This window comes from Plecotus auritus (genome assembly GCF_963455305.1).
Source record: "Plecotus auritus genome assembly, chromosome: 2".
NCBI classification, from domain to species: domain Eukaryota; kingdom Metazoa; phylum Chordata; class Mammalia; order Chiroptera; family Vespertilionidae; genus Plecotus; species Plecotus auritus.
Window position 1 is genome coordinate 64,759,315 of NC_137771.1, and position 12,881 is coordinate 64,772,195.

Genomic DNA, 12,881 nt, shown 5'->3' on the forward strand with positions numbered 1-12,881 from the left:
CTTCCGTACAGACGCCAAGGAGCAAACATCATGGAGAAGACCGGCGGCAGCCGAAAGAAAGGCCTGAAGCACAAGAGCGCTGCCGAAGAACCTCAGGAGGCTGCCGTCGTTGAGGATGGGGCGACGGAAAGCGGAGGCCGAGCCCCGAAAGCGTCTGCCTTCCCTCCAGGCTTCAGCATTTCGGAGATCAAGAACAAACAGCGGCGACACTTAATGTTCACGCGGTGGAAACAGCAGCAGCGGAAGGTAGGAGAGGGGCGGAGGCGGCAGGGCGCATGCGCAGTGTCTTTTGCGCGCGGGAGATGGCGGCGTGGGTGGGCGTGTTGCACGTGGGTGGGCGTGTTGCACTTGCGTGGTCTCCCCTGCCTGGGATCCCCAGCCGTGATTTACCCCGAGGGTTGGGCAGGGCGTTTTCTGTCCCGATCCCCTCGTCCTGCTTTTAGCCGGAGCGGCCCGGTTTCCCTTTTCTACCAGCTCCTTGCTAGGGTTCGTGGCTGAGAATGAAAGCAAGAAACTCTGCTCTCCCACTAGTGAAAATTACTCCCTCCTGACCTGGAAGGCAAAAGTCTCCCTCCCCGCTTGGTCCCGACCATCTTCACCTCCGGTTGGTTAATACCTAAAATCTAATACAGGCAATGCATAAATTCAAAGTGATGCTTCTCTGATTACTGCAGCAACTCTTAGTGAAATTAGTACTGCAAAGTTTCTAGTAATTTTATTACTTTTTATTTTGATATTTCCTTTTTTTTCTTAAATCTTTATTGTTGGAAGTGTTGCATATGTCCCCTTCCATCCCGCCCCCTCCATTGACCTCGTCTAGTCCCCTCCCCCCACCCCCTCCCCCCCAGGCTTTCACCATCCTACTGTCATACAAGTTCTTTGGTTGATCTTTTCCCACACACCCACCCTCCCCTGACTTCCCTCTGAGATTCGACAGTCTGTTCCATGCTTCTATGTCTCTGGATTTATTTTGTTCATCCGTTTATTTTATTCATTAGATTCCATATATGAGTCAGATCATTTGATACTTGTCTTTCTCTGACTGGCTTATTTCGATTAGCATCATATTCACCAGTTCCCTCCATACAGCTTTATCCTCATACTGTTCTGTGAGGTAAACAAGTATGGTGAGATAAGCAAATAAAGCCTAAGGTCACAGTGCTCATTTATGGTTAAATTTCAGTTGAAAGCAAGCGTTTGCTTATTGCACATCATAAAAGTTCACACACATAATATTCTTTTTATGTGCCTACCTCCTCTTATTAGATTTTTTGAAGCCCTGGACTGAGTCTTAAGTGCTAACGTGCTATTGGAGTACATCGAAAGAGTAAACCATTGTGGTGTGGGAGAAGGGTATTCTGGAAGACTTTTGAGACCTGATAGATTGAGGGTTAATAAAATGCTGGGGGGAAGGGGGAAATATTTTCTATTGTGAGTTAAGAATTCTGTTCAGAAATCTCCAAAAGATACACATTCACAATACAAACAGTCTTAACTTGCAAATACTTAATAAGTTTAAAAACATATTTTGATTATAAAATATATGGATAGCTAATGATACTTTTATTGGAAGCAACCTGAAAACAAATCCCCCATTCCCATTTATTTTTAGTACTTTCCTAGAGAAACAACCAGCATAGCCATGTTTTCCTGTAGGATGCAACTTGTTAGAAATGCAGGGGGGAAAAAAGCAAAAGTTTGTTAAGTATACATTATGCATTTTCACGTAATTTGAGATTTTACAGTAAAAGATAAAGTTGGTGAAATTTTAAATATTCAGAGTTGGTCAACTTAGATTTTGTTTTTTAAGAAGCAAAATTATTGTTACAGAAATCATATTGATTGTTCAGCTCACTTGTTTTACAGTAACTTAGTTATGAAAATCTATGTCAACATTTTAATTTTAATAAGTTAGGAAGATTACTCAATGTAAGTGTTCTTAGCATTAGTAATTTGTAGTTTAGTGTGTTTATGATCTAACTAATGATCTCATTCTTTTTTTCTTAAACCCTTTAGGAAAAGTTGGCAGCTAAGAAGAAACTTAAAAAAGAGAGAGAGGCTCTTGGTGACAAGGTAAAGAAAATTTGCAGCCATCTGTTTTCTATCTTAAGAAGGAATGTTTCCTGATATTTATGTTGAATGACTTTCTTTTAAAATTTATTATGAAATGTTTCAAATGTATAAAAACAATATAGCAAACTCCTTTTTATCCTTTACTCAGCTTAAGAAATAATGCATTAACAAATAATGTTCCAAGTCCCTTGTGTGTTTCTGATTGCTTTTTCGCCAGAGGTAACCACTCAACGAAATTGCTGTTTATTGTTCCCATGCACTTCTTTATTACTTTCACTATGTATTGTTTGTGTTCCCAAACAAGCACAGTGGTGATGTTTTGAATGTTTTAAAATTTTAACATAAATGTTATGTATATTTTGACTTGCTTATTTTACTTTATGTGTTTGAGAAGTAGAGACATACACATCTCCTTGACTTTGGGAATGGGGGAAGCTCCCTAATTTAGAGCTGGAGACCTTGAGATTTGAAGCAAAGGTTCTTTGTCAGACAAACCCTCTTCTGTTAAAGGACTGGGTGAATAAGAATGAGAGCTGTCACATGATAGGAATCTGTGAAGAGTGAGAAGGGGGAATGGAAGAAAGATGATATGCCTGGATGGGTTATAGCAAAGAAGAGAGCAGAGATACTACATCAAGAAGCATTTGGCTATTTTTTGTGATATTGATCGTAAGTGAAATCTTTCTATTGAAACCTTTAAAAAGAACTACTAAATACTTCCACATTATTGCAGAGCTAAGTTATTTTCATTTGGTTTCATTTCATTTATAGTTTGTTCTAGGTTATATTTTATACTTGCAAATTTTTAAAAATGTACAACTCTTCCCCCTTCCCATCTCTTAAGATGAGGTAATAAGAAAGGATAAGTGTTTTTGAAGAAGGGAAAAATATAAAGGCTGAAACATTCTGCTTTTTCATGCATTCTCTTAATAGTATTAGGTTAAGTAACATGAAATTGCCAATATTAGACTCTTCTGACCTACAAAATTCTATCAAGCAGTATTAGTCTCTTTTTAGCTCTCAATAATCAATTACAGCAAATTAATATGCTGATCACCATTTGAAAATATCACTATTCTGGTTTTTTGTACTGAAAGATGACTCCTTAGAACTGCCTCCTTCACAAAATGATTTAAAACTTAATATTTGCTTGATAGAATAATAAAAATAAAATCCTAAATGGCTCATCAACTCATGCTTCTATCTCTGCTAGTGTACATATACTTTGAATTCATTTTAGTTAGTGTATGTTTACAGTTCTGTATTCCTGAACCACACCATTTCATTTACACAGTTTTTGATCTAAGCTGAGTATGCATGATTGCTGATTCTAATGGTATTCCATTTATGTTGTTGGACCTTTATCCTATCTATTCGATGTTCATTTCTATTAACGATAGTGATACTACATCTTTCTTTGTGTAAATTGCTCCCCCCTTTCATTCTTTACCATAAATCCCCAGCAGATAGATTTGTAGCTTTTGTTATATATTTCTGAATAGCTTTTTTGAAATATTGGGACAAAGCTACATGTATATGTACTTTTGTAATTTTTTTTTCATTTTGTTTGATAACTTTTATTTTTAGTGGGTAGTTATTTTGACCATTATTTTTCTCACTGCTACTTCTGTCTGGTTTTAAGCTATTTCATCCAATATTGGCAATTCTTTTAGTACATGTGTGTTTCTGCTCAGAGAATCAAAAAGTCTTTTACTCAATATTGTTGTTAGGATTGATGTAGCAGTGGGTTGAAATGAGGAACAGATTGTGTTTTGGATTGTTTATAAATTTCTGTTATTCTTCCCAACTGTAATGAAAAATTATTTATGTAAAAATGCTTCTACAACTTAATCTTTTTTCTTTTATTTAGGCTCCACCAAAGCCTTAATCTTTTTTTCTTCTATTTAGGCTCCACCAAAGCCTATACCCAAGACCATTGACAACCAGCGAGTATATGATGAAACCACAGTAGACCCTAATGATGAAGAGGTAACATTAAAAGTCTTAAATAAATTTAGATGGCCACACTTGATAAATTATATTTTCATATGTTGACGTTTAATTTAAATAACTGGCTGATGAATTCATATAATGGACTGATTCAGCTATAATGTTGGCATATTATCTTATTTGCTATAGATTTTTTAATAATGAAATTTCCCAGTAATTGTATAGAAAGAGGCAGTAATTTATTTTCTAGAAATCTATTATGTTTTACCTTTTGTCATTTAATCTCTGTATAATACTTTTTTTATATATCATTTGATATATAAAGTATTTCTCACTGTAGAATTTTGTAGCACCTGTTAAACATTTTGGTAATTAAGGATAATATTTTATGGTATTTTTTGTGTCCTTATAAAACCTCTTGGTTTTAAAAAATCTACTTTTCACATTTTTCCTTTAAAAAATTTGTTGTATAGTCAGAGAATCAAGGTTTTTAAAATGTATATATTTTTAAAATTTTGTTATGTTTGCTTTTAAACGATGCTTTTTATCATAGTTCTTTTACATGTCTCCTCATATAGTCATTCATTCAGTCAGTCTTCCACCAAATGTTTTATTTATTTCTTGTTATGTATTGGGATTTGTTTTAGGGACTTGGGATCAATCAATGCAAACACTCTCATACATATACACACAAAATTTCTGCCCATCCAGAGCTTATATTCCAGGAGGAGAGACAAACAGTGAACATAATAAAATAAGTAAATTGTGAAATGTTAGCAGATGATAGGTTACTAGAGTTAACAAATAGGGTAAAGGAGATTCAGGACTAACTGGAGTAGAGTTTGCAATTTTATATATATAGGAGTTTGTATATGTGTATACATTTTATTTATTTGTTACATAATTTCAGACTTAATAAGAAAAATAGGAGTTTGTATATTTCCTTCATCCAGATTTCCTAAATGTTAAATTGTGCCATATGTGACTTTCATTTATATTCTTTCTTAAATGCTTGAGAGTAAGTGACAGACATGAAGCCTCTTTGCTCCTAAATACTTTTAGAATGTTTTACCTAATAACCAAGTGTATTTTTTAAATAAGCACAGCATAGAGTTATCAAAATCAGACAATTAATATTTATATACAATATTGTCTAATTTGTACAGCTTATCCAAATGTTACCAGTTGTCCCAATGATGACATTTTTAGCAAAAGAAAAATCCAAGCTCATGCATTTTATTCTATTACTAGAGGCCCGATGCACGAAATTCGTGCACAGGGGAGTGTGTCCCTTAGCCCAGCCTGCACCCTCTCCATTCTGGGACCCCTCAAGGGATGTCCGACTGCCCGTTGAGGCCCGATTCCACCAGGATCGGGCCTAAACGGGCAGTCAGAAATCCGTCTCACAATCTAGGACTGCTCACTCCCAACTGCTCGCCTGCCTGCCTGCCTGATTGACCCTAACTGCTTCTGCCTGCCAGCCTGATCACCCATAACCACTCCCCTGCCAGCCTGATTGACGCCTAACTGCTCCCCTGCCGGCTCGATTGCCCCTAACTACCCTCCCCTGCCGGCCTCGTCACCCCTTACTGCCCTCCCCTGCCAGCCTGGTTGCCCCCAACTGTCCTCCCCTGCTGGCCTGATCACCCTTAACTGCCCTCCCTTGCCAGTCTGGTTGCCCCCAACTGCCCTTCCCTACCAGTCTGGTTGCCCCCAACTGCCCTCCCCTGCTGGCCTGGTCACCCCCAACTGCCCTCCCCTGCAGGCCTGGTCACCCCTAACTGCCCTCCCCTGCTGGCCTGGTCCCTCCCAACTGCCCTCCCCTGCAGGCCTGGTCGCCCCCAACTGCCCTCCCCTGCAGGCCTGGTCGCCCCCAACTGCCCTCCCCTGCTGGTCTGATCGCCCACAACTGCCCTCCCCTGCTGGCCATCTTGTGACTGCCATCTTGTGTCCACATGGAGGCAGCCATCTTTGACCACATGGGGATGGCCATCTTGTGTGTTGGAGTGATGGTCAATTTGCATATATATACTCTTTTATTAGATAGGATAATGACTCTTTAACCTCCATTAATTTGGAACAGTTCCTCAGACATTCTTTGCTTTTAATGACATTGACATGTTTGAAGAGTACAGATCAGGTAGTGTTGTAGAATGTCGCTAAAAATGCTTTGGAGGTTTGCTCATGAATACTACAAATGTGATGTTATGTTCTTTTCAGTGCCTCTTATCAGGACTCATGTATTAGTGATTTTCCCATTACTGGTTATGTTAACTTTCATCACTTTTTATTAAAATGCCTACCAAGTTTCTTCCATTATAACTACAATTTTTCCCTTTGTAATTAATAAGTATTTTCAGATTATATAAATAAATGTTACTCTTCAAACTTTGAATCAAGATTTTGCAATTACAAATAATTTTTTCCAGTCTGATAGGTGAGAAATTATATCTCAACATAGTTTTAACTTGCTGTTCTCTTGTTAAAAATGAGGTTGAACATATTTTCTTTTTTTAAAATACGTTTTTATTGATTTCAGAGAGAAGACAAGGAGAGATAGAAACATTAATAATGAGAGAGAATCATTGATCGGTTGCCTCCTGCACAGCCCCTATTGGGTATCGAGCCTGCAACTGGGCATGTGCCCTGACTGGGAATGGAACTGTGACCTTCTGGTTCATGGGTCAACACTCAACTACTGAGCCACACTGGCTGGGCTGAACATACTTTTTTTTTCTTTCTTTATAATCAATTATTTGTTCATGTCTCATGCCCATTTTTCTGTTGGTTTGAGTTGCAGTTTCATATACAGCGGTCAGGGTAGGCTTCATTGAGATAACTTTTAGCAAAGTCTTGAAGGATATAAAGAGATTAGCCATTTTTGGGTGAAAAGTACTTCAGGATGGGGAAACAGCCTGTGCAAAAGCTATAAAGCAGGAGCATGCTTAGTATGTTTTTGAAGAAAAGCAAAGAAGCTAGCATGCTGAAATTAAGTGAGCAATGGGCGGGGGAGTTGTAGAAGGGATTATAGGAAAGTATGGGGAAAGGAAAAGCCAGATCAGTGACTTCGTTGGCTGTGAGGACTTTGGCTTTTATACTTATTGAAATGAGGAACCATTGGATGGTTTTGAACAGAACGATGTGATTAGCCTTTTTTTTTTAAATACATTTTTATTAATTTCAGAGAGGAAGGGAGAGGTAGAGAATAATAGAAACATCAGTGATGAGAGAGAATCATTGATCAGCTGCCTCCTGCACAACCCCTAACTGGGGATTGAGCCTGAAAGTGGGGCATGTGCCTTGACCGGAATCAAACCCTGGTCCCTTCAGTCTGCAGGCCAAAGCTCTATCCACCGAGCCAAACCAGCTAGGGCTAGACTTATTTTTTAAAAGTGACTGGTTGCTGTACTGATATAAATTAAAGTGGTAAACAGACTAGGTAGGAAGCTGCTACTAAGTAATCTAGGAAAGATGATGATGATGACTTGGAACTTGGTGGTTACATTTATTGTTGAGAATTGATCTGATTCTAACGTGTGCTTTTTTTTTTTCTGGGTATGTTTTGAAATTAGAGCTATTAGAATTTCTTGATAAATTGGTTATGGAGTGTCAGAGAAAAAGGATTCAACAGTGGTATTGAGGTTTTAGCCTGCAGTTAGAAGGATGGCATTGTTATGGAAGAGGTCTTGGCTGGTGATAAATTGGGGATGTTGGGCATATTGAGGTTACATATATTAGTATGTAAAAGTTTCCCTAAATATTTACCCAGGGGATAATTTGTTTGGTTATGGGGATATGTAAATGTTAACTTTATATGATAGTGCCAAAATGTTTTTGCAAAATAGTGATGGTATCAATTTTCACTTTTATAGTATGAGAGCAACGTTCTGGTCATCCACATTCTGGCCAGTGCCTGTTATATTCAGACTAGTGATAAAGGGCTAACAACTCATTTTGGTTTGAGTTTGCATTTCCCTGATTCCTAATGTGACTGAGCATCTTTTTGTGTATGTACTGTGATTTTGGTAGAGATATGCCAGCTTATGTCTTTTGCTCAGTTTTCTCTCCTATAGTGTATTTTACTGATTTGTAGAACTTCTCTTTATAATTTGGATTCTAGTTCTTCCTATGTGTTGCAGGTATTTTCCAATTTGTGACTTCTCTTTTTGCTTATCTATCATGTCTTTTGATAAGCAAAAGTCCTTAATATAGTTGGGTGTTCAATTTTTTAATATTTATGGATTTTTTAAAAAATATTTTACTGATTTTTTACAGAGAGGAAGGGAGAGGGATAGAGAGTTAGAAACATCGATGAGAGAGAAACATCGATCAGCTGCCTCCTGCACACCCCCTACTGGGGATGTACCCGCAACCAAGGTACATGCCCTTGACCGGAATCGAACCTGGGGCCTTTCAGTCTGCAGACCGACGCTCTATCCACTGAGCAAAACCAGTCAGGGCTCATATTTAAATCTTTATCTATCCTGGGATTGTATGCTCTCATATTTTTTTCTAAAAGAATTGCCCTGCCGAAACTGGTTTGGCTCAGTGGATAGAGCATTGGCCTGTGGACTGAAGGGTCCCAGGTTCGATTCCAGTCAAGGGCATGTACCTTAGTTGCAGGCACATCCCCAGTAGGGGGTGTGCAGGAGGCGGCTTATCAATGTTTCTCTCTCATCGATGTTTCTAACTCGCTATCCCTCTCCCTTCCTCTCTGTAAAAAAATCAATAAAAAAATATATTAAAAAAAAAGAATTGCCCTGACCTGGTGGCTCGGTTGGTTGAAGCATCATCCTATCACCAAGAGGTTGTTGCAGGTTCAATTCCCAGTCAGGACACATACCTAGATTGTGGTTCAATTCCCAGAGTAGGAACAGGACGCATCCAGTAAATTGCTTGTCTCCATTTTGTTTAGTTCTTTTTCTGGAGTTTGTTTGTTTGTTTGTTCTGTTCTTTCATTTGGGACATTTCTTTGTCTCCTCATTTTGGCAGTCTCCCTGTGTTTGTTTCTATGTATTAGGGAAAGCTGCTACATCCCCAGGCTTGGTAGAGCAGCCTTATAAAGTAGATGTACTATAGCGTCCAGTGGCACAGCTTCCGCCGTCACCTAAGCTAGGCACTCCAGGTGTACCATACCCCACTCCACTCCCCCCAATGAGAGGGCTTTACCCCCACGTCGATCAGCTGCAAGGACTGGCTGCAACCACCAACCATCTTGGAGGATCAGCTATGCAGGGGCTCTGTGCCCACTGTGTCCATCCCTTGTGTGTGTAGCTTGTGGAGATAGTTGTGAAGCTGTCCACTGGGTGCTGTGGCTGTGGGGCTTCTCAGGAGGTGTAGAACAAGGTCAGCTGCCGCCTGCATTCTTCACGGAGCCACCAAGTGTGAGCTACAAAGCAATCAGCAGATGGCTGCTGGTTGTGCTGGGTTAGGAGGTATCCAGGCAAGGCCAAGCTGCGAACTAAGGCCAGCTGCTGCTGGGGTCACTTAGTGAGAGGTATCAGGTATTCTAAGGCTGGATACTGCTTGAGAGATATTAGGAAAGTCTGAAGCATGAGACAAGACAGGCCATTCATATGGATAAGCCACTGGAAACAGCTTGGGTGGGCTCATAAATTGGGTGGAGTAGAGTCTCAGGGAATCACCAGGGCAGTGAATAGTGTTAGCCAGGTTGATGGAGACTCAGATATGGTGCCATTTTGCCAGCTCTGTGTGTGATTGTGGGGGTGGGGGGGTGTATCTCAGAAAAGGAACAGTGGCCTCTTCCAGCACTTTTGTCTGGCAGAAAGCTGCCCCCAGCTCTCTCCCTGAAGCCAGACAATTCAGTTCCCCTTTTTCCCTGGTTCCTTTCAAGTTGCTGCCCCAGAGCTGGAGCTCAGAGGGAGTGATTCCAAGTAAGTTCATGCATGGGCCCTTTAAGAGGAACTATCTGGGACTCCAGCAGCCCTTCTTCTCATTCAGCCACAATCCTTGCTGGGTTTTACAGCTGGGAGTTATGGGGACTTCTCTTTGTGCCACTAGAACCCTGGGATGAGGGCCCTGGTGTGGGGCTGGGACCCCTTGCTCCTCAGTGGGGTGCCACTGGAGCTGAGATATTCCTCCTGATTTTTATCTGCCACACATTGTGGAAGCAGTCTGTTCTGCGTCTCTACTCCTCTTACCAGTCTCAATATGGCTTCTTTAAAGCCCTAGTTGTAGGACTTCCATTCAGCTAGATTTCAGGTGATTCTGAATGATGGTGTTCTGTAGTTTAATTGTAATTTTGATGTGGTTGTGGGAGGATTCGAGTTTTTACCTACGCCGCATTTACTTTCCCACCATCTTGACCCTATATCAGATCTTCACTTTCTTAATTGTTCAGCTTCATTATAAGACTCTCCTTCCCACCCCTACCCTCAAATCCCATTCTTCAGGAGTGTTCTTCCTGGTGTTTTGATCTTCTGTATAAAATTTTAAATTGCACTAATACGATCAGTTGGGAGGGGTGGGCTCTATAAATACAGCTTTATCAGATTTTCTTTACTGAAAATGCCTTCCAGTAAGTTCCATAATTTATATAAGTTTTACACATATTGTTATAGCTATTCCTGGTTACATTATGTTTTTTTCTTATTGTAAGACACATCTCTGAAGGACATTTTATTTGCTGATTTATAAAAATGCAATTGATTTTAATAGTGATTTTTTTAAAGCAGTAGTTTAATTGTCTGAATATTATTTTCATTTCATGTTTAGAGAAATCATTTCTGCAAATAAGTTTTTCTTACTTTCAATCCATTAGTAGTTTTGTTTCTTTTCAAATGTCTTATTTTTCTTCCTTACTGCTTCCTTTTTTTTTTTTTTTAAATATATTTTATTGATATTTTACAGAGAGGAAGGGAGAGGGACAGAGAGTTAGAAACATCGATGAGAGAGAAACATTGATCAGCTGCCTCCTGCACAACCCCCACTGGGGATTTGCCTGCAACCAAGGTACATGCCCTTGACCGGAATCGAACCTGGGACCTTTCAGTCCGCAGGCTGACGCTCTATCCACTGAGCCAAACCGGTTTCGGCATTACTGCTTCCTTTTTTAATAAACAAGTATTTTTGGTGTGCTATTTTATTCTTCTTGATCTTTTTTTAATGGTTGCTTTAGGAATTACAACATGCACTTTTAATTTATCACACTATACTTCAAGTAAATACTGACACAATTCTGGCAAAATATAGCAAATTTATACCCTTATAGCTTCCTTTCCTCCACTATTATTTGTACTGTTATCATCAAATATACTACTTCTGTTTTTGTTGTATACTTAGTGTTGCGATTACTGCTTTGAACTATTTTTTAAAGAAATTAAATGTGTCTACACACACACACACTGTTATGTGTTTACTTTCATGCTTACCATTTCTTATTTCCTTCCTCTGGATTTGAGTTTCCATCTAGTGTCATTTTCTTTCATCTTGTATGATTATCTTAAATCTTTGTTTTTTATAGCAAATTATCTCCATTCTCATCTGAAAATGTGCTTATTTTACCTTCACTTAAAATATATATATATTTCAGAGAGGAAGGGAGAGGGAGAAAGAGAATCATTAATTGGCTGCCTCCTACACGCCCCACACAGGGATGGAGCCCAAAACCCGGGCATGTGCCCTGACTAGGAATGGAACTGATTAGGAATGGAACTATGACCTCCTGATTTTTAGGTCGACACTCAACCATTGAGCCAGGCTAGCTGGGCTTACCTTCATTTTTTAAAGACATTTTTTTAGGCTATAGAATTCCCCTGTACATGATTTATTTTCTGTTATTTAAAATTTTTCTGTGATTTGGCTTTTAGCAGTTTGACTCTAATGTGTTCAGATATTGTTCTTTTAATCCTTCTTGTAGCTTGTTGAGTTTGGAGATCCAAGTTAGTTTTCCATCAAATTGGGGGAGTTTTCAGCCATTATTTCTTCAAATTTTTTTCTTCCCATTTCACGCCTCTCTGGGACTCTGTTTCTAACACGGTTGAAATGGTTAACATTGTCCTCCAAGTTTCTCCCACTTTGTTCCCTTTTCTGTGATTGATTTCTCTGTTCTTCAGATTGGATATTTATTAATCTTTTTTAGTTCATTGATTTTTCTGCCATCTCAGATCTGCTATTAAATCCATATTTTCCTTTAATTCCGTGAATATATTTATTATAGCTGCTTTGAAATGTTGGTTAAATTCATTATTGGGCCCAGAGTGAATTTTTATTCACTGCTTTTTTCTGGTTGTAAATCATATTTTCCTGTTTCTTTGAATATCTAATTTTTGGTTGAAAACTGGACATTTTATTGCAATAACTCTGGATTATTTTATTTCATAAGGGTTGTTCTTTTTTTGTTTTAGTAACTTGCCTAGAACTAAAATGTGTAATCTGTCTACCTGACAGTTGCACTATGTCTCTACCCAGTTTTGTTATTTTTAAACTGACTCTCTAGGGATTTCCCTGTGTTTGTGTGGCTTAATGGTCAGCCAATCATTTGGACAGAAGCTGAGACACCTTGAGCCACTAAGACAGACATAGCTTCTGCCAACTAAGCATTGTTGGGTTGAGGAATGTTTCAGAGTTGCAGCCAGTTCTCAAGTCTCCTTTGCCTATCATGTATGCTGGATTCTCACTCAGATCTCTTCAGACCTGTGGAGAGATTATGTCTGTCTCTCTATGGCTCTTTCACTTCCAGAACTCTCCTTTAAATGTATGGCTTCTTTAAATTCCCACACCTTTCCTGAGGTGGACCTGTAATCTTGGACTGGCAAAGCTAGGGTTTTCACAGACATACCCTAAATTGAGCCAACCACCTCTAGATTCAAGATTTCTGGTTCTTGCCTACCATCAAA

General features: G+C 39.1%; 1 protein-coding gene across 2 annotated transcripts in view; it reads left to right on the forward strand.

Moving 5' to 3' along the window:
• The window catches only part of RPF1 (ribosome production factor 1 homolog), a 19,165-nt gene continuing 6,284 nt past the window's right edge, over nt 1-12,881 (forward strand). The window contains exons 1-3 of one of the 2 annotated variants that reach the window (XM_080657754.1): nt 1-246; nt 2,017-2,073; nt 3,982-4,062. In XM_080657754.1, the coding sequence (XP_080513880.1) occupies nt 31-246; nt 2,017-2,073; nt 3,982-4,062 (354 nt within the window). In that variant the 5' untranslated portion in view covers nt 1-30. The remainder of the gene's footprint in view (nt 247-2,016; nt 2,074-3,981; nt 4,063-12,881) is intronic. The other variant, XR_013960029.1, reaches the window with a different exon arrangement.